This window comes from Hippocampus bargibanti, linkage group LG17 (assembly GCF_051943395.1).
Source record: "Hippocampus bargibanti isolate YZ-2025 linkage group LG17, ASM5194339v1, whole genome shotgun sequence".
Taxonomy (NCBI): domain Eukaryota; kingdom Metazoa; phylum Chordata; class Actinopteri; order Syngnathiformes; family Syngnathidae; genus Hippocampus; species Hippocampus bargibanti.
The window spans coordinates 16489615-16515310 of record NC_142750.1 but is presented as its reverse complement, the minus strand read 5'-3'; the positions used below and the strand labels follow the sequence as shown (position 1 = coordinate 16515310).

The 25696-nt window shown below is 43.2% G+C and overlaps 2 protein-coding genes across 3 annotated transcripts in view; one reads left to right on the top strand and one right to left on the bottom strand.

The window, feature by feature from the left end:
* Positions 1–14032, top strand: part of rrn3 (RRN3 homolog, RNA polymerase I transcription factor) — a 46914-nt gene extending 32882 nt beyond the window's left edge. The window contains exons 12-17 of the mRNA XM_089017898.1: positions 5707–5837; positions 6566–6753; positions 8725–8833; positions 12209–12361; positions 12781–12865; positions 12962–14032. Coding sequence (XP_088874024.1) covers positions 5707–5837; positions 6566–6753; positions 8725–8833; positions 12209–12361; positions 12781–12865; positions 12962–13099 — 804 coding nt within the window. The 3' untranslated portion in view covers positions 13100–14032. The remainder of the gene's footprint in view (positions 1–5706; positions 5838–6565; positions 6754–8724; positions 8834–12208; positions 12362–12780; positions 12866–12961) is intronic.
* The window catches only part of LOC148885993 (syntaxin-binding protein 4), an 84199-nt gene continuing 71853 nt past the window's right edge, over positions 13351–25696 (bottom strand). For both annotated transcript variants that reach the window (XM_089017895.1, XM_089017897.1), the window contains 4 exons: positions 15900–16013; positions 15640–15689; positions 15429–15559; positions 13351–14215 (listed from right to left, as the gene is read on the bottom strand). In XM_089017895.1, coding sequence (XP_088874021.1) covers positions 14169–14215; positions 15429–15559; positions 15640–15689; positions 15900–16013 — 342 coding nt within the window. In that variant the 3' untranslated portion in view covers positions 13351–14168. The remainder of the gene's footprint in view (positions 14216–15428; positions 15560–15639; positions 15690–15899; positions 16014–25696) is intronic.

Below are 25696 nucleotides of genomic sequence, written 5' to 3'. Positions count from 1 at the left end.
ACAATCATCAAGGAGGAGACTGTGCTGAGCGGTTGCGCCTTTTCGGCAGCATGAGTATGCCAGTACTGTTTTTGAATGGGAGGAATGGTGCCATTCGACTGTCATCGCTGGACACCAATGGGGCCATTGTGGTTTTTTTGCGCCTGTAATGGGCAGCATCTTCACAGCCCCGCTTTGTTCAGTGGAAAGGTCGGTGCTGTTGGACAGTCTGCGGCTGGATGGATACATGGCTTGAGGAGCCCGCGATAAGAAGGAAGGAGCGTCAGCGCAGTGCGCCGATGCGTATATGGAACTGTTGCGGGATGGAATTGAAGCTGATTTATGGGGGACAGGTGATGTGAGACAATCTCTTTTCGTCAATGGATGCTACAGCTGCGTGTTTGCTTTCAACACTTAGCTTGAGTCGACGTGCACATTCCACCATGATGTCCCTGATCCACTGGTGAAGAGACGCTTTGATCCTCTCCTCTTTCATCTGGAACTGCTTTATGTCACAAAGAGGGTACAGAAAGTGCTGAAGAATGAATGTCTCTCTGTGTCTTTGTGTTGTCATGTTATTTGTTATTTAGTTTTTTTTTTTTGTTCTTTTGACTTCAAGACGGCGCCGCGAGAGTGGCTGCCTTTCCAGCAGCTCCTGTGTTTTGCTTTTCTACTTTAATTCCTTTCATAACTTTGCTGCTGTGAAATGTAAATTTCTCCACCGCGAGACTAATAAAGGCAAATCCAATCCAATCCATCCAGAGCCTTTAGGAACTGCGCTCGGATCTCATCCACCCCCGGGGCCTTGCCACCGAGGAGCTTTCTAACCACCTCGATGACTTCAGCCACAGAGATCGGAGAGCCCACCTCGGATTCCCCAGACACTGCTTCCTCCATGGAAGGTGTGTTGGTGGAGTTGAGGAGGTCTTCGAAGTACTCTGCCCCCCGGTTCACGACGTCAACAGCGCCCCATCCTCACTGTACTCAGTGTTAGTGGTGCACTGCTTTCCCCTCCTGAGACGCCGGACGGTGGACCAGAATTTCCTCGAAGCGGCCCGGAAGTCGGTTTCCATGGCCTCACCGAACTCTTCCCATGCCAGTGTTTTTTCCTCGGCGACCAACAAGGCTGCGTTCCGCTTGGCTAATCGATACCTGTCAGCTGTCTCAGGGTTCCCACAGGCTATATAGGCCAGGTAGGACTCCTTCTTCAGCTTTACGGCATCCCTTACTACTGGTGTCCACCGTTGAGTACGGGGGTTGCCGCCACGACAGGCACCAACCACCTTACGGCCACAACTGTGATTTGCCGCCTCAACAAGGGAGGTACGAAACATGGTCAATGTCCCCCACCTCCCCCGGGACACGTGTAAAATTCTGCCGGAGGTGGGAGTTGAAACTCCTTCTTACAGGGGATTCCGTGTTTGTTATAGACAATCCGTGTCAAGCACAGAAGTCCAATAACAAAACACCGCTCCTGTTCTGATCGGGGGGGCATTCCTCCCAATCACGCCCCTCCAGGTCTCACTGTCATTGCCCACATGAGCATTGAAATCGCCGAGCAGAACAAGGCAGTCCCCAGGGGTCGTGCTCTCCAGCACACCCCCTAAGGTCTCCACAAAGGATGGGTACACTGAACTGCTGTTTGGTGCATATGCACAGACAACAGTCAGAACCCGTCCGCCACACCTGAAGGCAGAGGGAAGCAACCCTTTCGTCTACCGGGGTGAATCCCAACGTACAGGCGGCGAGTCGGGGGGCAATAAGTATACCGACACCTGCTCTACGCCTCTCACCGTGGGCAACTCCAGAGTGGAAGAGAGTCCAACCCCTTTCGAGAGGGCTGGTACCGCAACCCAGGCTGTGTGTGGAGGCAAGACCAACTATGTCTAGTCGGAAATTTTCGACCTCGTGCAACAGCTCGGGCTCCTTCCCCGTAAGAGAGGTGACATTCCACGTCCCAAGAGCTAGCTTCTGCAGTCGAAGGTCGGGCCGCCAGGGTCCCCGCCTTTGTCTGCCGCCCAGCTCACAATGCACCCGACCCCTCTGGCCCCTCCCATGTGTGGTGAGCCATTGAGACCCACGTTTCCTCTTCGGGCTGACCCCGACCGGGCCACCAGGCGCTCGCCAAGGAGCCCCATCTCCAGGCCTGGCTCCAGAGAGTGGCCCCGGTGACCCGCGTCCGGGCAAGGGAAAACCAAATCCGTTTTTGTTTTTCTTCATATGGGGTCTTCTGAGTTGTACTTTGTCTGCTCCCTCACCCAGGACCTGTTTGCCATGGGTGACCCTACAAGGGCCATAAAGCCCCAGACAACCTAGCTCCTAGGATCATTGTGACACACAAACCCCTCCACCACGGTAAGGTGACGACTCATGGAGAGGTGACTTGACTTTGATTAATAATAATAATACAGTGATACCATGGCTTTCAAAGTTAATTGGTTCCCAGACAGAGTGTGCAAGGCGAAAAGTGTATGTCCTAAAATTAATTTCCCATAGGAAACCATTAAAATGAGTATAATCCGTTCCCAGGTCCCCATACAACATCATTTTCTACTTTCGAATTTTCTAAGACTCAAAACTACACAAAATATACCTTATTTTATGTATAATAAATGTGCTGTGGTATTATAATTAAAGAAATTAGTTGTACTGTATGATAAAGTCATTTTATTTACCTTTGTAATGGTCGTTGATGGCTTGATGGAATGGAGTGGCCAGTTTCATCAGCATTAAACTCTTGATGAGGAACGTAGCCTTCTTCTTTCACCATCTTGAGGAATGATCCCTTGTAGGTGCTTTCTTTCCCTGCGATAATTTTACCTAGTTCCTCATCAATTGTGTTCTGTTTAGCTGGGTTGATAGCTTTTTGCATCAAGTGGACAGATGGCTTGTGCGGGTTATTTGTGGAGCCTGATTGATAGGATATTTTAACCTTGCAGTCTACACTCTGCCTTTGAACTATCAACGTAACAAGTCAAAATTTCACTGTTTTCCATCCATTTTCTCAATGTCTCTCTGTCGTCTGCCTGTCTCTTTATTGTTTAACCCTCCCTTCCACTGCTGCGTTTTTGACCAATCACGTGGCTTTAATCGAAGACTGGGGGCAGGGAATAGAGGATAAAAACAAGTCGACTGCCATTTTCTTGTTAGGAGAACGGGCTCGTTCGCGATCGACACATCACTCATTGTGGCGCTCTGTGTGTATCCCGAAAAATAGTTTGTATGCCAAGGTAAAATTTTCATTAATTTAACGTTCGTAAACCAAAAAGTTCGTACGCCAAGAGGTTCGTAAACCGAGATATCACTGTACATTTTATTTCAAGCGCCTTTCAAAGCTCTCAAGGACATTTTACAGTCACAGACAAGCATAGATACAATAATAAATAAAATACAATTATAAATGAAATGCAATTATAAATAGAAACAAGAGAATGCAATTTTAAATAGGTGGGTTTTGAGATGGGATTTGAAGGTGGGAAGAGAATCGATGTTACGAATGGTGGGAGGAAGTGAGTTCCAGAGTTTGGGGGCAGAGCAGCTGAAAGCTCTGTCCCCATCATGCTGAGACGGGCAGAGGGCAGACAGAGGTGGAGGGAGGAAGAGGATCTGAGGGAACGAGAGGGAATAGAAATTTGAAGAAGGTCAGATAGATATGGGGGGGGGGGAAGGTTATGGATAGCTTTAAATGTCTAAAGAAGAATTTTAAAGTTGATTCTATATTTGACCGGGAGCCAGTGGAGCTCTTGGATGACAGGCGTGAAGTGGTGAAAGGATGAGGTTCTGGTGATGATCCAGAAACGATCGAATTGTCAATAGTGAGAGAGAAACTGTTAGCTTTGCTTAAGGTGGATTTGGTCCCAACGAGGATAATTTCAGTCTTTTTACTGTTAAGTTTGAGGAGGTTATGGGTAAACCAGAATTTAATTTCAAAGAGGCAGAGTGAAAGGGAAGAAGGTTGAAGAGAGGCGTCGTGTTTGCTGGAGAGATAGAGCTGGGTGTCATCCGCAAAGCATTGAAAGTGTATACCAAATTTACGGAGAATATTGCCATGGAGAAGAAGGTAGGTGATAAAGAGGAGGGGTCCCAGGACAGAGCCTTGGGGCACACCAGAATATACAGGAGAGGACTGTGAAGTGAAGGAGGTAATTTGGATGAACTGAGAGCGGCCAGAGACATATATAACATATATGAAGAAATAACTCACATATACCATTACAGTAACCAAGCTTTTCTTACAATTATTTCAGAAATACATAGTTCGAGGGTATTTTAGCAGCTTTATTTGGAATATTGGTGCAAATTTACTTTTAGAAATTAGTGTATTTGGGTTTGATTTTCAAAAGATGTGCTCCTTTGATATAGCAGGAAGCTGCTTGTGCTGAAGCTGAGATTAACCACATCTATCAAAAACATACTCACCGAATGACATTGTGAACCCGCTGTCCTAGCTGTTGATAGTTAGCCAATTGCATAACACAGAGAAACTTGTATTGATTAAAATATTCATCCTCGATAATGAGAGGGAACTTTGGTCTTCTTGTGTTGTATAACTATCCCTCTTTTAACCAACACTTTCAAAGTGTTGTTACAACTAGATTTTTCTTAACAGGAGATTAGATAAATAAATTTGAAAGTAAAATTTGTAATTTTTGCACTTAATAGCTACAGTAAAGTCTCGTTATATCGATATTCAAGGGAGTCCGAAAAAATATCGATATAACCGGGACTATCGATATATCCGACCCTGTTTGCATGTAATTTTCTCCGTGCGTGCATAGAAATAGTATCGATATAACCGGGACTATCGATATATCCGATATCGATATAATGAGACTTTACTGCATTATGAAAATCAAAATGTAATAAAAATCTGTAATGGTCTTTTTTGATTAAAAAAAGCATGACCATTCCTAAAAAAAATTGGGCAGAAGCTCCCCCGCGGGATTATTTATGCTACTGGGACACAAACCAGGACTTGATCCACCCCGGCTGGGTCGCCTCGATGAGGGTGTCTGATGTTGCGAGACCCGAAACACCCAATGAATTCAGGATACATCACTGGATCTAGGAGATCCAGGAGATGTATCCTTCAAGTAAGAAACAATGTGGTTGCTTTTTTGAAACCATTCGCCGAATACTGCTGCAGATCTGACACATGCTGAATATCTGTTGTTCGATGGGGTTCAATTGCATGCTGCTCGTTCTCTCCCACCTCTCCTTTCTGAAAATGAGTCGTCCGGAACACTTTATCTTCACTAGGGTCGCGAGTGGGGTGTTTTAGCCTATTTCAGCTGTCTTCGAGCAGTAGGCAAGGGACACCCTGCATCAGTTGCCAACTAATCGCGGGGCACTCAAAAAGAAACAAAACAGTGATATTCACCCTTGTGGTCGAAACTAAAGGTTGCAGGTAGAACTTTGACTAGTCTCAAATACAGCAGAAAGTAAATGGCTGGGACTGCATCTGTCCAAGTGTACTGAAAAAAAAAACGTTAAAATGCCACATTTTCTTTATATCCCAATTAAGTGATCACACACATTTTATGTGCTTTACGGTACTATGTATTACACAGCAGTTTTGTAAAACCTTCGCCATCTGTACAGTGTCAATCAGCCCATTGACTGAAGGCACAGCCTTTTTCTTTGGGGATGGGGTCATCTGAATTTTCAAAATCCCATTCATTGTACGTTTAATATATGAATATTTATTGATAATGTTGTGTCTTTCAGGCCCTAGCTGAGGCTTTCCTGGAGCACTTGTGGAAGATTCTTCGGCATCCATCACAGCCTGCTGTCCTCCGACAGGCTGCAGCAGGGTACATGGGGGGCTTTCTTGCCAGAGCCAAGTTCATCCCTGTGCTGTAAGCTGATTCACAACTTTGGTTTTCTGACTGTCAGAGTTTTAGTCAGACAGAGTTAATAATAATAACCATCATCATCATAATCATAACAATAATCATCATAATACATTTAAACATCTGACTGCAAACAGCGAATAGTTTCCTTTTTACAGCGGAAGATCTCTGAGGGTAGTTGCTCAGTGATCATACTTGTTGTTTGTCCTCCAGTCGGACTTTTATTGTTTATGTAAGCAAAAGAAAAACCCCGAATATGTGCATATTCCGTCATGATCTGATTCCCTTTGTTTTAGCTTTGAACCACATATACGTTTACACCTTTCAGTCTGTCTACAACGACTCAGCAAGCTGCAGACTTCACTGATGACAAATGTCACGCTGGGCATGACACCTGTTCCCAAACCGTCTTTTGCTCTCCTAGGACCCTTTGTTCCCAAATGGTTTCTTCCCACCTGGTGACCGAGTGTAGCCTTCTTGCATCTGTTCGCCTCCATGCTTTGGTGTGATAATTGTGGACTTCAAAAGCCCTCTGCCCAAAGGGCCGACACATTTGCACACAGGCATTTAGGGCGCTGAATACACACCCAAACGTCTAGGCATGCCAAATTAAATGAAACTGTAAACATGATACAATTCTGTTCGTAGATTTCTCTATCATTGTTATAACAATAGTTCATTAATTTCTTGTTTTAAGGAACATTCTAATTAAGTATGCACCTTTTCTCTTGCAGCACAGTACGAGCGTGTCTGGATCTGCTCATCTCGTGGATTCACGGCTACATTGATGGCCAGGACAGTAAAGGTGTGCAGGCCTGCTGTGACATCAGTCTACATGGACCATTCTACACTGCATGCCAGGCTGTCTTTTACACGTTGATCTTCAGACATAGAGCCATTCTGGCGGGCAACATGAAGAAAGGTACTCATCCCTGCACACTTTGTCCCTACATGTAAGGTTGGATCGTTGTCCGTCTCTTTGTCCTCTGCCTAATGCCCAAAGAAACCTGGGAGAAGCATCACGCATTCCCCATGACCCTTATGCGGATAAAGCAGTTCAGAAAAGGAATGTTTCTTTATTTGTCAGGCACAGTGCAATAAACTTGAGAAGTCTGATGTGTTGCATATAAAGTATTTGGCACTAGGGTAATTCACGACCCTTTTCCATGTATGGGCTTTTCAGATATAAAGCAGAGCTGAAGCGTCGCAAAGCAACGGTGTAAAAGAGCAGAAAGTACATACATTAAAATAAATAAACACATTCATTTAGGTCAGGGCCTTTCCCTGTTTTGATTACACATTCACTTGGATGGCCTTCATTGCTGCATTGATTTTTTTTTTAGCATGTTCAATGAAGTCGGACAATGTTAAAGTGGCCCTTGCATCCTTTCATTTTTCTTTCAGAAAAGATTTGATATCTTTTCCTTTCAATTTGTTCCACATAATTAATAATAATACATTTCATTTACCGTAAATTCCGGACTATAAGCCGCTACCTTTTCCCCAAACTTTCAACCCGGCGGTTTATTCAGTGATGCGGCCAATTTATGTACTTTTTCTATCGTCCGCCAGGGGTCCTCGATTAGAAAAGGTGAGATTAAGGCCAGTGGAATATATGTGTCAAGGAAGACTGTAACTTCTTATCTTGTGCATAAATTAAATTAGCGTGAACACACCCTCACCATGGAAAATGCAAAAAAAAAGGCATATGACACAGCTTTCATGCTAAAAGCAATCGAGCTGTCCAATAAAGAAGGAAACTGAGCTGCTGCACGCAAACTTGGCACAAACGAATCGATGGTGAGACACTGGAATTGGCAGCGGGAAGAACTGGAGCAATGTAATAAGACGAAAAAAGCTTTCAGAGGTAATAACTTCAACATTAGCCAAAATGGAACTGTATAGTGCCACTTAGCAGTTTTTTTTGACGACAATACTAGTGCAGCGTGTTCTACCGGAAACAAATTCCTTGTATGTTCTACATACTTGGCAATAAAGATGATTCTGATAAAAGAAAACATTGTAGAAGATTGGCTGAATACACAGAGAGCAGATGGCCGAGGTTTTTCGACTGCAGATCGGACTGAAAGCAAAAACAATCGCCACCGAGAAGAAAATTCCGAATTGACAGCAGGCTGAGGGAGTGTGTGACGAAGTCTATATGACACTGCTTCATTCAGATACTGAGGACAATGACTTGGATGGCTTCAGTTCAAAGGAGGAAGATGAAGACGTGATGACTGTGATTTTTACCAGTATGTTCTTTTACCAGACCTGTTATACTGTGTTGCTAGCGTGTTGTTACCATGTTGCTACCGTTTTACTGCCGCGTCACAGGCACGTTTGGGAAGAAAGTTATATTATTAAAACTTTGAAAATTGTCTCTGTGTACCGTCTTTTTTGGAAATATTTTTGCATGTTTTAATGTGGGAACAAGCGGCTTATATACAGGTGTGCCTTGTGTATGTACAAAATCGGTTTTCCTCTAAAAATGTAGTGGGTGAGGCTTATAATCAGGTGCGCTCTATAGTCCGGAAATTACGGTATAAACTCTAAAGTACACGACAGTCACTCTGCACTTTCCTTGTAGGATCTTGCATACTCAGTCAGAATAATGTTGACCTGATTTTTGCACAGTAGCTGGGCGCTGCTCTGAATCGTAAAAGTCATCAAAAATTGCTCATTGCCTATAGATGCCAGACGATGGCAAACACGACAGATGTCTAAACAGATCTTCTAAAATTACTTCCATATCCCTCAAAAGGGGGTTCTTAGTCTACTAATGAATGTTTAAATCTTGTTTGACCCTCCCCCCCGACACACACGCACGCATGCATGCAATATATGTCCATAATCGAGTTCTACGCAGTAATGGTGTGTTTATCTGCATCAGGCTTGGAGTACCTGCAAAGTTTGAACCTGGAGAGGGTGGTCATGTGTCAGATGAACCCGCTTAAAGTGTGTCTGCCTGCGGTCACAAAAATGTTTGCAGCCATCACCAGGTAACTGCTCAGCGCACATACAACACAAGTGTTACTGCACTAGCATGACGAATGTCTCTCAAAGGCTAGTTGCTTTAGAGTCGCTCTTAGAGTACCGTATTTTCCAGTGTATACGGCGGACCCCCAACAAATGGTGTATTTTCAAAATAATTCAATTGAAAAAGCGCACCGGACTTTAAGGCGCACCTTGAATAAATGAAAAAAGTTTTCCAAATATACAGGTAACATCCGAGTTACGACCGGGTTCCATTCTGACAAAACGGTCGTTAGTCGAAATCCATTCAAAATGGCCGACATGATGTTTATCGTTGTACTAAGTTCATCCTGTCTACTTGATATCTAATTTAAAGCAGCTTTACTTACAGACTGTGTATTATGATGTTTATATGACAGGATAGTATACGATGTCAATCTGTTGTTTTTAATAACATTTTCTATTGGATACTATGATATACCAAACTGTTTGCAGTTCATTTATAAATGTTATAAATAATAAAAAATATAACGTGTCATGTCATTTTTATCATTTTATATTTCGTATTATCGATTTTTATAACTGTACCTGTAGTGTATCCAAAACTGTTTACTGTACGGTTCATTAATCAGAATCAGAATCATCTTTATTGCCAAGTATGTAGAACACACAAGGAATTTGTTTCCGGTAGAACACGCTGCACTAGTATCGTCGTCAAAAAAAACTGCTAAGTGGCACTATACAGTTCCATTTTGGCTACTGTTGAAAGAGTTCAAAGAGTTAATGGCTTAGGGGAAGAAGCTGTTTAAATGTCTGCTGGATTTGGTGCGCATGGATCGGTAGCGCCTGCCTGAGGGGAGTAGCTGGAAAAGGTGGTGGGCAGGGTGCGGAGCGTCCAGTTGGATTTTCCGCGCCCTAGTTTGGATTCTTGCAGTGTGCAAGTCCTCGAGAGTGGGTAGGGCCGTCCTAACTGTCCGTTGAAGTCGGATTTTGTCCATTTTTGTGGCGGCCCAGAACCAAACAGTGATGGAAGAACACAGGATGGATGTGACGAATAAAGGTATTCTGATTCTGATTCTGATTCTTTTAGTGTCATTTTTATCATTTTATATTTCATATTATTGATTTATATTTAGATTTTATATAGTGGGTTAAAGAAAACTTGTATGTAAAGAATACAGCTGTTGATAAATCGCTCTCCCTGCTCACGGCCAGGACAGGTCGCCCGACTCAGGCGGACGCCGAAGGAAAAAAAGCAGTTTACTTAATATCATGTAACAAAGAGGGTACAGAAAGTGCTTAAGAATGAATGACTCTCTGTGTCTTTGTATTGTCATGTTATTTAGTTGTTTTTTTGTTGTTCTTTTGACTTTAAAACGGCACCTCGAGAGTGGCTGCCTTTCCAGCAGCTCCTGTGTTCATCCCTTGCCTAACTTTGCTGCTGTGAAATGTAAATTTCTCCACTGCAAGACTAATAAAGGCAAATCCAATCCAATATCAACTAAAAACAAAAATGTGTTTAAAGCTCACGAGCAAGCACTTAAATGACATTGTGAACGTGCCAGCTGGTCAGGACATGACACCTGCTATTGATGCACTTGTACAGGCCAAGTTAGACAAGATTACGAAACAAATGGAGGAGATGAAACAAGGACTCGAAAGCTTGCGAGAGGAAACGAACAGAAAGCTCAAATTCGTAAACGCGGACATGCGGGCGCAAAAGAAGTACATCGAGATGCTGGAAGGAAGAGCCGTTGAAGTGGAGGAATGCAGCACAGAGATACAAGAAATTCTCGCCGTCTCACTTGAACAACAAAGAAAGCCCTGAGAGAAAGTGTCCGATTTGGAAGGAAGATCAAGAAGGAATAACGTTCGAATTTGGGGACTGAAAAAAGGGGTCGAGGCAGACTCCGCAGCAAATTACGTGGATAAATTTATCCATAAAGAACTCAGAATATCCGAAGATGTTCAGATGCACAGAACGCTGGCCCCAAAGCCACAACCAAATAAACCACCACGAGCGATGATCGTAAACATCCTCAGATTCAACACCAAAGAGGAGATTCTGAAGATGGCCTGATGATCACCGATTCAAGTGGAGGGAAACACGGTGAGTTTCGACCACGACTATGCAACAGAAGTGGCGGCGAAACTCAGAGAATACATAGGACTAAAAAAATTACTCAAAGAGAAAGGGATTCGATTCCAATGGACACACACTGAGGGTCCATTGGACCGAAAAAAACAAACATATAACAACGCACAGGATGCGGCAAAAGCGATGCGGCTGAGAGGATGGCGGGTGCCAAACCCTGAAGAAGAAAATCCGACAACACACCAGAGATTGGAGGCAGCACGCAAGTGGACAAAAACTAAGCGATAAAGACGAGATTACACGAAAGACACGAGGAGAATGAAAGACAAAGAACTCAAGAAAGACAATTGCCTACAAATGACAAGTGAAATCCACATGACTTTCTTTGAGAACATTTTCTTTAGATCTATGGTTGGTGAGTAGGAAACTAATTCAATATTGTCAAAGGAACTTAAAGGGTGTTAACTGATTCATATTTGGCAATGTGTTGATAGATTTGGGATATTTTATTGTATAATTAGGATATATAGAGAAACAATTCAACAGATAAGAGTTTTTTTCTCTCCCAAAAACAATACATTTCAAATATAAGCCAAAGGATGTTTGCTAGTCGACAAAGCTCCGGCCGGAAGCTCCTAGAACTGAATTGTTGGACATTTGCAGGGAGCTTGAGAGATCAGCAATGGAGGTGATCTCTGCCACTCGAGGGGCCCTCATTAGGAGAGGCTCCACCCTTCACCCACCAACAGGTTTCACTCTGTTTCTCGTTCTTCTTTTTGTCCCATCCTTTTCCAGTCTGAGTTTGGTTCATATCCATTTTGTTCGAGTTGTTGTTTCCGTTTATTTCCAGCCTTTTTCCGTTTTTTTTTTTTTGCTCATATGGCCGAGAGCTCCGTGTATTTGCTGCTTACCGTCTCACTGACATACCGGAAGTCGTTGTGTCAATTTTACTTCACATATAAGGTGCTTCTGCATATAAGGCACAGGGTCATCTTTTGAAGAAAATCAAGGCTATTGGGTGTGCCTCATACACTGGAAAATATGATAATTGACAATTGTACGTATCTTATCGCGCTGTGTTTCGACCCTGCAAACATTTCATTTACATACATAGCATAAGACAATAGAGAGATGGGAGACAAGCAGAGACTTTTCATAGCTGTTATGAAACTGTAACTTATTTCAGTTCTTTCTCGACAAAATACAACTCTTCTTGACTCCTAGTCTTACTTTGTGTTTTAGGGTTTGTCTTAAGTCTGTGAATGCCTGCTGGACCTAATAGTCACCATGCTTGTCCTTGTTACAGGAAATATCAGGTGGTGTTCTGCTACACCATTTTAGAGAAAAACAGCCGCCATATGCTGCCCATGGTGCACAGCTCAGCTGGAGGTGACAGCGTGACCACTAACACCAACCCCCTGGACAGTTTCTTTCCCTTTGACCCATACCTGCTGAAAAGGTACGTGACCGCACTTAATATCTGCTTCAGGTGCTCCGAAACCTTTCATATGAAATGTATCAGATGGAATGTGTGAAAATAAACCATGTATTATCAATGTTAATACAGTAGGGACATGCTGACTCAGTTTGATTTAGTATTCTATCTGTCGGTCGGTCCTTCTGCAAATTTCCCCATTGCGGGACGAATAAAGGTATTCTGATTCTGATTCTGATTCGGTCGGCCCCTCGATCGGTCTTTCCGTCGGGCGGTCTTTCCGTCTGTTGCTCCTTCCGTCGGTCGGTCCTTCTGTCCATTGGTCGGTCCGTCCTTCGGTCGGATGGTCCTTCGGTCGGTCCGTTCTTCCGTCTATCCGCCTGTCTGCCGACCTATCTATCTAGAGATACAGTATATGCATGCAACATTTGTTTTGTGTGCAGGTCTGGTAAGTTTATTGAGCCCCTATATCAGGTGTGGGAGGAGCCAGAAGACTCAGAAATGATCGCCAATAAAACAGTCTACCAGGTATGATGACTTAAGATCAACATTCTCCCAAAGATTAACAAAAAACAACCACAACTGATGATGATGATGACCACAGTCACCATTGTGCTTTGTCAGGGCCTGAAAGAAGACGACTTTGACTTCCTGTGTGGAGAGATGCCCCAGAGTGAGGGCATAGTCGCAATGACACCCAACTCCTATGACTCAAACCCCAGTATAGGCTCACCCCCCATTTCCTTCCAGAGACATTACTAGTGCCGCGTAACCGACTCTTGGCTGGACCAACCTATATTATTATTCAAGGACAAAGAACTTGTTTTGGTTTAAAAAAGGTATATGTATATATTAATGTATGTAAGTAATTACATCTAAAGAAGTCATTAAGGTCACACAAACACACAAAATTATGGTGTGGTTTCTGGAGTAGTAGAACACAAACACACAAAATTATGGTGTGCTTTCTGGAGTAGTAGAATTTTTATTTGAATATGAATCCTGAGACAGTCCAGTTCTCAATTATTCCTTTATTATAAAACGGTTAACAGAAAGAATATGAGGCCACAAAAACTTATTCAGTCTGATTGACAGTTATTTGACAGGGTAATGACCATATCGGTTTCTACTGCATGGGCGTTGTTCATAGAAATAGCCAGAAGCATGATGGAAGGACAATTATGCGACAGGATCTACATCAGCGATTTCTTTATTGTACAACAACGTCCCTCCCAACGTTCAGTCATGTTGACTGAACTAACGATGCTCTTGTTGGTCTTATGTACCATCTTGCTGCGTTTCAATTCACTTTGGGTGAACGATGTAAAACAATAGAAGGGTGGGAGGGTCATGGTTTTACTACTTTTTCTAAGCTAGACATAACAGAGGAAGCAAATGAGGCCACATTATTATGGAGTCTCGTGGATTTTGATTGTCCTTTACATGCGATGGGATGTGTATGTGTAAGTAGAAAAAAGTTTAGGAAGAAATATTGAGTCTGTAACATCTCTTTGTTGGGGTCATGCTTCAAAATAAGTTCAAACGAGTGAAGATCATCACTGAAAAGTCCAAAGAAGGGGAGATGCATTAAGTTTTGGATAAGTCCATCTGTAAAAGTCACACTGTAAACTCAGCAAGTCTACTTGGATGGATTCTTCTGAGCATTGGCATTAAATGGTTGTCTTCCAGCTGTCACTAGGACCCGTCTATCTGAAATCAATATTTATATTTAAACGGTGGGTGGGACAAGAGCAGTCCTGCAATTGCCCATGTGGTATTTGCAGAGCTTCGTTCTTGATCACATTCTTCCTTGGCTTCCCAGGCTTTCGGTTCACATATTGTGAGGGCTGACATCGGGGGCCACTTCCTCCTCTGCCACTGGTTGCAGGTCAATAGAAAATGAGAAAACATTCGAGTTTAATGTGAGATCAAAAAAGGAAGACCTGAGGTTGCAGGATCTTGGCATGAGCACATAATGGACCTAAACAAATTTGGGCAATTCTAAATGTAGCTTGGTTTCTTCAGCCGTCATTTGTACTTCCTTGAAGGTCCCGGACGTTTCTATGTATGTATGTATGTATGTATGTGTGTGTGTGTGTGTGTGTGTATATATATATATATATATATATATATATATATATATATATATATATATATACAGTAAAGTCTCGTTATATCGATATCGGATATATCGATAGTCCCGGTTATGTCGATACTATTTCTATGCATGCACGGAGAAAATTACATGCAAACAGGGTCGGATATATCGATAGTCCCGGTTATATCGATATTTTTTCGGACTCCCTTGAATATCGATATAACGAGACTTTACTGTATATATACAGTAAAGTCTCGTTATATCGATATCGGTATCGATAGTACTGCTTATTACGATACTATTTCTATGGACGCAAGGAGAAAATTTACATGCCGCAGGATTGGATATATCGATAGTCCGGTTATATCGATATTTTTTCCCACTCCCGAGAACATCGATATCACGAGACTTTACTGTGTATATATATATATATATATATATATATATATATATATATATATATATATATATATATATATATATATATATATATATATATATACAACTTTCAAAACATCTCAGCCCGGGTGCTCGACAACTTCTTCAAAAAAATTTTTTTTTTTCAAATCAAACGTTAAAAATGCTACAAGCAAACCGCTACAAGTCACGTGGACTCTCAAAACTCTCAAGTACACTTTAATGTCCCTTGCTAAAATCTGTACATAAATATTATCATTGTTACCCTTGTTAAACACACTTGATCAACAATTGAACAAACACTGTGATTTTATTTCTCACAATCCTCCTTTTAAATTAAATCATCATTTCAGAGCTCTTTAGGGTTCCCAAACTTTGTGTTAGCTCCACAGTATTCTAAAGTACCAAAAACATGTTCACAACAATTGCAAACAATTCACAAAAAAACGAACAAATTGCTTTGAGAGCTGGGCTGACATACAATACAAAAAAATGACAATGTTGTGAACCTTTATCTGCTGAGAAGGGGGAAGTATTTTATTTTGTTTTAACCAGCCAAAACAATGTGATTGATACCTTTGTCATCATTGGAGAGAGTGAATACACCCTGCACCAGCTCTTTGGCCTCAACAGCCAGCTGCAAAGCGGGATCAGGAAGAGGCGACAAGGTGTCAGGACTATCTGCAGCCGGTGACGCCTTATTGCTCCTGCCATATTAAATACAACGCACAATCGTAAATTAACAGAGCAGGGTTGCAGGCAGCTGGGGTTCGAATGTATGACATACCCGAGTTCTCCTCCAAACAGGCTGGGTGTTGTTAATACCTTGTGGACGTTCTGAGGGCAGAGCGAAGGCACAAAAATTAGATGGTATTAAATCTATTATAATCCACTGAGGTTTGGGGCATTCCAACTTGTGTTCGAATTCATCACTCACACCATAATTTCAAGGGAGGGAGGATTACAGGCCTATTATATAATTGGCAAAGTTCTGCCCATTGTCACTTTTATTATCTGACACAACTTTTGGTTCCATGAGTGTGGTACCTTTGCAAAGCCAAGCAATCTTTTGTTGGACATCTCAAGATGTTTTCTGTTGACCTCCGAGTTTTGAAGCGCACAGTCGATGGCAGTGAGCCTCCTGCTCAATTCCTGCACCTCCTGGCAAAAACACATTTGACACAAGGGAATGAATTCATTCAGATATTAACAATGTAAAGACTATGGACTCCTTTGAAATGAAAAATGTTCCTTTTTATATTTGAAGACATTTGATTTGATCAACATTTGAGCTTTAATTTCTAGGAATTTTCTATTTCTGGATCTCATTCAGAAATTTGAAGAACCTTTTGTTTGAAAACACCCATTTTTCATGTGAGCAAAATTATTGGAAGAGTTAATTGACTCGCATATTCTGTTGACCAGGTGTGGCCCACTGAGATGGTTATTTGAACACGATATTGGTGAATATTGACAGTGATGTCAAATTTGGGATTTGCCTCTAAGGTGGACATTCATATCAGTCAGCAGTATAATAATTAGTAAAATTCAAGTGCTTCTTTCTTAGTTGACGTATTAAAGCGAGTGATCCCCAACGTCCGGTCCGTGGGGCATTTTGTACCAGGACGCTGAGAAAGAACACATAAGTTCCATTACTTCTGTTTTATTCATTTTAGAATCTGAAACATTTTATTTTGAAAAATTACCCGATTGTTTGTCGACAATATGTCACCCAGGCACGAAAAGGAGCGTTTCCAGGTCACGTGATAGGTTGATCATATGCCGCGATGATGAGTTGTATTTTTCATACACTCTGTATTTGCTGCATATCTTATTTTAAAGGTACCATGCTTTCTGATGTATAAGGCGCACCACCAACGAATGGTATATTTTCCAACTTTTTCCATATATAAGCCGGACCGGACTATAAGTGTCCTTGAGAGTTTTGAAAGGCGCTTATAAATGAAATGTAATATTATTATAAGGTGCACCTTTAATGAATGAAAAAATGTTTCCAAATATAACATTGTGAAAGTTTTAGAGGCTGGGGTGCCGCACTACTTCTACAGGGGAAAACGCAGTCTGTGGCTGCTGACAGTAGCTGAGAGACCTGTTGTGGCTCAATATTACTTCACATATACGGCGCACCGGTGTGTAAGGCGCAGAGTCATCTTTTGAAGAAAATTAAGGCTTTTGGGTGCGGCTTATACACCCAAAAATACAGTACATTGAAACCATCGATGAGAAGGTTTCTTCAGCCGTCATCTGTACAAAAGTGAAGGTTTCGGACGTTTCGCCTCCTATCCAAGAGGCTTCGTCAGCGAACTAAAGTCTGACTGGTCGTATCGGGCCCATTTATATATCCCTAATGTCCAGACCTGGTGGCGCCGGACACAGCTATGATAGGTCCCTACTCTCAGGTTGGGGGGGGGGGGGGGGGCGCGGGACCCCCCCCTGTGGCCCCACTGATTGTTCCTACATTCCTGACTAACGATTGGCCTATTACCCCCAGGCCATAGATACATGGCGTGGCCTCTCCCGGGTATAATCTAAAATACATCTGTTTGTCTATATGTTTTCCTTTCTCTAGCTTTTGGAGACAGTCAATCATTTCTTTCTTGTATCTATAAATCTATCTATCTTTCTTGTATCTTTCTTGTATCTATAAAGATACAAGTGGTCATTCAACAAATGTCAGAAAGAAAGAATAGCGAACGAAACCAATAATTCTCAAGATTCTAAAAGGAGAGGAGTAGCAGTACCGTACATTGCAGGAGTTTCTGAAAAATTACAAAGAGTCCTTTGGCAACATAAAATTCCTACTTATTTCAAACCGATAAACACGTTAAGGCAAAAATTAGTGCATCCAAAAGATAGGCTACCAAATGAAAAACAAAGTAATGTAGTTTATTCCATACATTGTAAGAATGAAAATTGTAAAGAGCAGTACATTGGGGAGACTCAACAAATTCTCAAAAAAAGACTTTATCAACATCGCAGGGATAATACTAGTGGGCCTCAATCGGCAGTACATTTGCACCTAAAAGCTAGCAACCACTCATTTGACGACAATGAGGTTAAAATCTTAGCGAAAGAACATAGATGGTTTGAAAGGGGGGTAAAAGAGGCGATTCTTATAAAACAACAAAATCCTTCATTAAACCGGTCTGGTGGTGTGAGGTTCAATTTGGATCGTTCATACAATAGCCTGCTCAGGCAAAACAGGTTAGGCAACTTTCGCAATGCTGATGAGGGTCGTTATGCTGATGAGGTGATACCGGGGGGAGTGGGGGTAATAGGCCAATCGTTAGGCAGGAATGTAGGAACAATCAGTGGGGCCACAGGGGGGGGTCCCGCGCCCCCCCCCAACCTGAGAGTAGGGACCTATCATAGCTGTGTCCGGCGCCACCAGGTCTGGACATTAGGGATATATAAATGGGGCCGATACGACCAGTCAGACTTTAGTTCGCTGACGAAGCCTCTTGGATAGGAGGCGAAACGTCCGAAACCTTCACTTTTGTACAGATGACGGCTGAAGAAACCTTCTCATCGATGGACCACTCCTGTACGACTGAGAGCTTACACAGAAGTACATTGAAACGTGACCACAAATCTAAAAATTGTGTTGTGGCGATATAGATTTTCATGCATGTCATATCATACTATTTTGTTGTATTTATCTGTCACACCTTTAAGGCTGGTCCCTGGGAAAAAAAGGATTGGGGACCGCTGCGTAGAGTTCAAGTGGAAACGGGGGCTATGTACAATGTGAAAGTTATCCTAAATCAGGGGTCGGGAACCTTTTTCACTGAGAGAGCCGTAAAAGCAAAATATTTAGAAATGGTTTTGTGTAAGAGCCGCACGCACGCATGTGTGTGCATGCGTGCACACACATATATCTACAGGGATCGGCAACCTATGGCTCGCGAGCCATATATGGCTCTTTTGATGACTGCTCGCCGATAAAACTAAATGTATATTCTCGTTTTTTTCGCCGTTCATTTCCTGTTGGGGCTGCAGTTGGCCGAAAGCGCCATTTTGATTGGATGATACTGGCTGTCATGTTCAAACAGGTAAACGCCCCTTTAAGTGAGCCCAACGAGTGCACTTCAGCTTGAATGCACCGGAGCATTCACCTTTGAGGAGAGAAAATGTTCTGATTCTAATTAGCAATGAAACAATTCCATCGATGTCAGTGACATTTTAACAAGCCCCATGTTAACGTTAGCATCAATATACTTCTGCGAGAAGTATGTTGCATAGCAAGTGTGGAAGCTTATGAGCCGTGTGCAAGCTAGCTGGCAGTAACTTTGCCTCTGGACCGGCAAGTTGAATTTCATTCCGATCGTTTGCCTGGATTTTTACCAATCACGAGGAACGGAAAACTATTCATGTTAACGGTGAGTACTGTCACGAAGTTATTTTAAATAATACATTCTGATATTTTGTTGAAACGTGGCCGCGTGTGTTTGCGTGCGTGTGTGTGTGTGCGCCCGCACGCGGGTGTTGTACGTGCGCACACGCTCCTGTGTGAGCGCGCGCGCTCGCGTGCATGTGGCTCTCACTGAAAAAACATTTCTAAATATTTCACTTTTATAGCTCTCTTAGTCAAAAAGGTTCCCGACCCCTGATCTAGATAGATGTGTGTATGTATACGGATGGATAGATAGATAGATAGATAGATAGATAGATAGATAGATAGATAGATAGATAGATAGATAGATAGATAGATAGATAGATTGATCCATCTTCTGCCGCGTATCCGGCTCAGTAGGGAAGCCCAGACTTCCCTCTCCCCAGCCACGTCTTCCAGCTCGTTCTGGCGGATCCCGAGGCGTTCCCAGACCAGCTGTCCCCGGGGTCTTCTGCCAGTGAGGCATGCCCGGAACACCTTACCAGGGAGGCATCGAGAAGGCATCCTAATCAGATGCCCGAGCCACCTCATTTGGCTCCTCTATGTGAAGTAGAAGCGGCTTGACTCTTGGCCCTTCCCGGATCATCGATCTTCTCATCTTATCTCTAAGGGAAAGCCAGGACACCTTACGGAGACAGCTCATTTCGACCCCTTGTATCCGGGATCTCTTTCTTTCAGTCACGACCCATAGCTCGTGACCATAGATGAGGGTTGGAACTTGGATCGAATGGTAAATTGAGGACTTCGCCTTTTGGCTCAGCTCCTTCTTCACCACGACAGATCAGTACAAAGTCCGCACACTGCAGTCGCCGCACCGATCCGCCTGTCGATCTCTCACTCCCTCGCACCATCATTTGTGAACAAGACTCCCAGATACTTAAACTCCTCCACTTGAGGCAAGATCTCCTCCCGACCGACAGCACAGATTTGGGGGTGCTGATTCTCATCCCAACCACTTCACATTATGCTGTGAAACACTCCAAAGAGAGTTGGAGAGCTCCACTTGAAGGCCCTAACAGTACCACATCATCTGCAAAAAGCACAGATGCCACCAAAACGGAACCCTTCAACGCTTCGGCTGCACCTCGAAATTCTGTATAAAGATTATGTTCAAAATAAGGGACAAGCGGCATCACATTGAATCTCTGTAACGTGGAGGGCTTTGTGCTTTACGTCCTGAATGTCTCCAAACCATTGTCTCTGGTACAAGTTGTCCAAATCCAAGTTGCTCTGGCGGGTCTGGTGCACAAGCTGGTGGTGCAGATGCTGCAGACTCTGGTTTCCCATGGTCTCTCTGTCCTGCTCAACTCAGCTGGCTGAGTTGCTTCTTTATGTCCATGATCTAAGATGTCTGTTGGGTATCGAGGCCGCAATTGGTCTCCATGACGCCTGTATACATGGTCAGTTTCACCTTGCACGTGGTATGACACCGGTCCAGTGTGTTGTGTCACTAACCCAGGGATCCATTCGGGGTGCTCTCAAGCCGTGTTGCGGAGTTAGACAGGATCATCCACATCAAACGGTCTTTCAGCAGCTTGACGATCATGTTCTTCCTTCTGCCTGTACTGTCTCTTCCTCACCATCTCAGAGATGTTCGGTTTCAGGAAATCCACGTGTCGTTTTAAGAACAGGTCTGCTAGTGACTCTCCAGTTGTACTGTTCGATGTTGTGCGATAACGCAGCAAGAAGTGCTAGATCTTATCCTCAACACTTAGCATCTCTCCTGCAAGCTTCTTCATGCCTGCTTTGAATGTTGCAATTTATCTCGTGGCGAGTCCATTCGTAGCAGCATGCTTTGGTGCTCCAGTCGTGTGAAGCCTTCCATTCCTTTTCATAAAGAGCTGGAACTTGTGTGACATGAAGGTTGTGGCATTGTCAGTGACAATCTGCTCCAGTAGACCTTGTGCTGCAAACAATCTTTTGAGTCTTGTAATGGTGGCTACCGAGGTTATCGGTGAAGACCTCGAGCCACTTGGAGTAAGCATCGACCACTATCATAAACATCAGTAGCCAAAATGGAACTGTATAGTGCCACTTAGCAGTTTTTTTTTTTTTTTTTTGACAACGATACTAGTGCAGCGTGTTCTACCGGAACAAATTCCTTGTGTGTTCTACATACTTGGCAATAAAGATGATTCTGATTCTGATTCTGATCATTAATGGACCTGCAAAATCGATGTGAATCCTTCTCCACACTCCTCCTGGAAACTCCCATGGGTGCAGGGGAACATGGTGTGGCTTATGTTGTTCTAACATTCTATGCAGACCTTCTCTGAATCCTTGTCAATATTTGGCCACCTTTTTTTCTTTTGGTTTCTTCTTGGTTGCACAAGAATAAAGTCTACTGGCTCTATCTGAGGCAGAAACAAATGTTTGTTTTTTTGCCGTATTTTCAGACTCAGCAGAATCATGCTTTGATAGGAAACCTCGGTGGCCTCAGATATTTTGGATTGGATTGGATTTGCCTTTATTAGTTTCGCAGTTTTGGCATTGAAATTAGCACTTAAAGATGTCTTCTTTTCTTTCATTGGCTTTGTGATATCTTTGTAAGTCAGATTTGTTGGCTTCATGTCATCATTATCAAAGTCGTCATTTTGCTGGTACTGGAACCACTGGTGTGGCCCACTCACTGTGTTTGACAGAAGTGATGATTTCATCTTTCTCAAGGTGCTCCATTTTTTTCAACTTTTTCTTTCATTGCGAAAGGCAAAATACGAGCCTGATGGATTTTAGGGATTGCATCAGGCTTTACGGATATTGATTCCTTAATGTCCTTTAGTGTTCCTAACTCATCCTTTAAAACATGTTTTGCGAGTATTTCTGGGATTTACTCAGGCCCTGGATTGGATTGGATTTGCCTTTATTCGTCTTGCAGTGGAGAAATTTACATTTCACAGCAGCAAAGTTATGAAAGAAATGAAAGTAGAAAAGCAAAACACAGGAGCTGCTGGAAAGGCAGCCACTCTCGCGGGCCGTCTTGAAGTCAAAAGAACAAAAAAAAACTACATAATAAATAACATGACAACACAAAGACACAGAGAGACATTCATTCTTAAGCACTTTCTGTACCCTCCTTGTTACATAAAGCAGTTCCAGATGAAAGAGGAGAGGATCAAAGCGTCTCTTTACCAGTGGATCAGGGACATCATGGTGGAATGTGCACGTCAACTACAAGCTAAATGTTGAAAGCAAACACGCAGCTGTAGCATCCATTGACGAAAAGAGATTGTCTCACATCTCCTGTCCTTCATAAATATGCTTCAATTCCAACCCGTGACATTTCCATATACGCATCGGCGCTTTGCGCTGACGCTCCTTCCTTCTTATCGCGGGCTCCTCAAGCCATGCATCCATACAGCTGCAGATTGTCCAACAGCACCGACCTCCCACTGAACAAAGCAGGGTTGTGAAGATGCTGCCCATTACAGGCGCAAAAAATCCACAATGGCCCCAGTGGTGTCCAGCGATGACAGTCGAATGGCACCGACATTCCTCCCATTCAAAAACAGTACTGGCATGTTCATGCTGACGAAAGGGCGCAACCGCTCAGCACAGTCTCCTCCTTGATGATTGTCGTGGCCAAAAATGCTGAAAAACAATCCGTATCCGATTCCATACGACGCACAAAAACACAAAGTGACAAAAGAAAACACAAAAACAAGACAAAAACAACAAAAAAAGCATGGCTCATGAGAGCACTTGCTGACGGCTGCCTACTCAGGCGCCATCTTGGACTTGGAGATGACTGCATTTTGTTTTTGGTGACTGTTTTGATCGTTTCCCAGTTTAATTTAATTTTATCGAGCCACTCTCATCCACAGAGTGACGGTCCATTAACTCCCACAACTATCAGTGGTAAGTCGGCAGTCTGATTTTTGTATTTCACTTTGACAATAAATTGACCTTTTACAGGAATTGGTTCGCCTAAATAGCCCTTTACTGCTACACGACTGCCTTCGTGTGGTATACTTGAGAAGGACCGTTCATACAAATTTTCTGAGATAATGCTGACTCCAGCCCGTGACTCCATTGAAACCCCCCACCAGACTTTTTTCTCATTTGTCAGTCTCATCCCTGTAAAAGCACTCAAAAAGTACACTAAATACACTAAAGGTACACTAAATTGCTGTTTCGTGCATATGCACAAACAACAGTCAGGACCTGTCCCACCACCCGGAGGCGGAGGGAAGCAACCCTCTCGTCTACCGGAGTGAATCCCAATCCCAAAATGGAGGACACTGATTCGCTGTGGCGACCCCTTGAAGGGAAAAGCCGAAAGGAGAAGAAGAAGAAGTAGTAACAGTCATTTGAACTATTGTTTGTGCCTTTGCATCAGTAGCATCCTCGTTGGTGTGTTAGTGAGTCGCCTCCCCCGGTTTTCTTTAAACTACTGCCGTTGTGACATCTTCACCGTTCGTCAACGGCTGTGCATCCCGGTGGGCAGTCTCCATGTTAATTGCAAGCTCCATGGCTCTTGCAAACGACAGTCCATCCTCCGAAAGTAACTTGCATTGCAAAGCCTCTCTAGCGACTCTACTGACGAAGCCATCACTGGCTGCTGTTTTGTACACATTTGCAGAACCTGAACAGCTTCGAAATCACCAACGGCTTGGGCTCATAGTAATTCTTCAATGTTGATACAATTTCCGCAAATGTCTTGTCTTTGGGCTTGGCAGGTTGCACCAAATTATGGAGAAGTCCATATGCTTTTTTTGCCGTCGCCAACATTTTGTGCCTCGAACAACAGTTCCATGCGCTCCACATAGGCAGACCAAGATTCATTCTCGGGTTTAAATCCGTCCGGTCTTTGAGAAAAGTAAGCCTTGTTAGGATAAAGCGGATTGGAAAATGAATGAATAAATTAATAATAAAATCCCTGTGTTGATCATGGGTGAAAGGTGTACACTTGTGAGTCTGAAAAAAATGAAATGGCATAAAGATTAAAGAAGACAATATCAATTGTTGACATAAAAACGTGTATCTACTGTTTTAGTACAGTAGCTCCCCACCTTACGAACATTCGAGTTACGACAAACAGTACATACAAACATTTTTGCGGGGATGGCGAAAATGTTTTCAATCCCAACATTTTGCAAGTTAGATTTTGTATTGCATGCCTTTTTCCGCGTAGTACTTCTTTCTACCGTTAATACCGACGTGAGGCATTGTGAGCGCTCGCCCAGCATCCAGCCAGGTTCCTCAGCCCAGTTCGTCGCAGTGCTTGAGTTTGTAAACATATCTCTAGCGTGCTTGACATTTCTTATTCTAAAATACAGTATCAATATGGTTGGTGAAAAGCGAAAGACTCTCGTGAGAGTGGAAGTGAAAAGAAGAGGAAAGCCATTTCATTTGAAACAAAAGTGGCAATAATCAAGAAGCTTGATGCGGGAGAGAAAACTTTGAGTGGTGTACGCGCGTACTACATGAATCGTTCGACCATCTGTACCATTTATAAACAAAGATCGCATAATGCAACACGTGAAAGTTGCAGTGCTGATGCACTTGACGATCATGAGCAAGAAAAGAGGGAAAGTCTTCGGAGAGATGGAGAAACTTCTGACCATTTGATTCAAGGATTAGCGGCAGTGGCATATTCCTCTGAGCCATATGCTCATTCAGAAGAAGGCAATATCTATCTTTGAGGACATCAAAGCAAAAACCGGGGGTATCACTGTCAAAGAAACGTTTTCTGGCAGCCACGGGTGGTTTTCCGTTTCAAGTAAAGAGGTAATCTCCACCATGTAGCCATGTCCGGTGAAACTCCCTGATGACCGAGCTTCTCACCTTATCTCTAAGGGAGAGCCTGGACACCCCACAGAGAAAGCTCATTTTGGCCGCTTGCATCCGGGATCTCGTTCTTTCGGACACAACCCATAGCTCGTGACCATAGATGAGGGTTGGGACGTAGATCGACCGGTAGATTGAGATCTTTGCTTTTTGGCTCAGCTCCTTCTTCACCACGACAAAGTCCGCATCACGGCAGACGCCGCACCGATCCGCCTGTCGACCTCTCGCTCCCTCACACCCTCATTCGTGAACAAGACTCCCAGATACTTAAACTCCTCCACTTGAGGCAAAATCTCCTCCCCGACCCGGAGAGGGCACTGCACCCTTTTCTTACTGAGTACATTGTCTCAGATTTGGAGGTGCTGATTCTAATGATTTTAATTTTCTGTTCATTTCTCAGTACAAACCAGGTTACTTACACACTGCCTATACTACTTCTACTAGCCTTACACATACTTATAAACCTTAAATATACTTATACAAGCCTGAAACATACATCCCATACAAAATATAGCAATAAATAGCACAGAAGCAACTTCCAAACAAATTCAACTTACGAACGACCGCTTGGAACGCAGCTCGTTCATAAATTGGGGAGCATCTGAAAGTGTGTGTGTGCGTGTGTGTGTGTGTGCACGCGCAT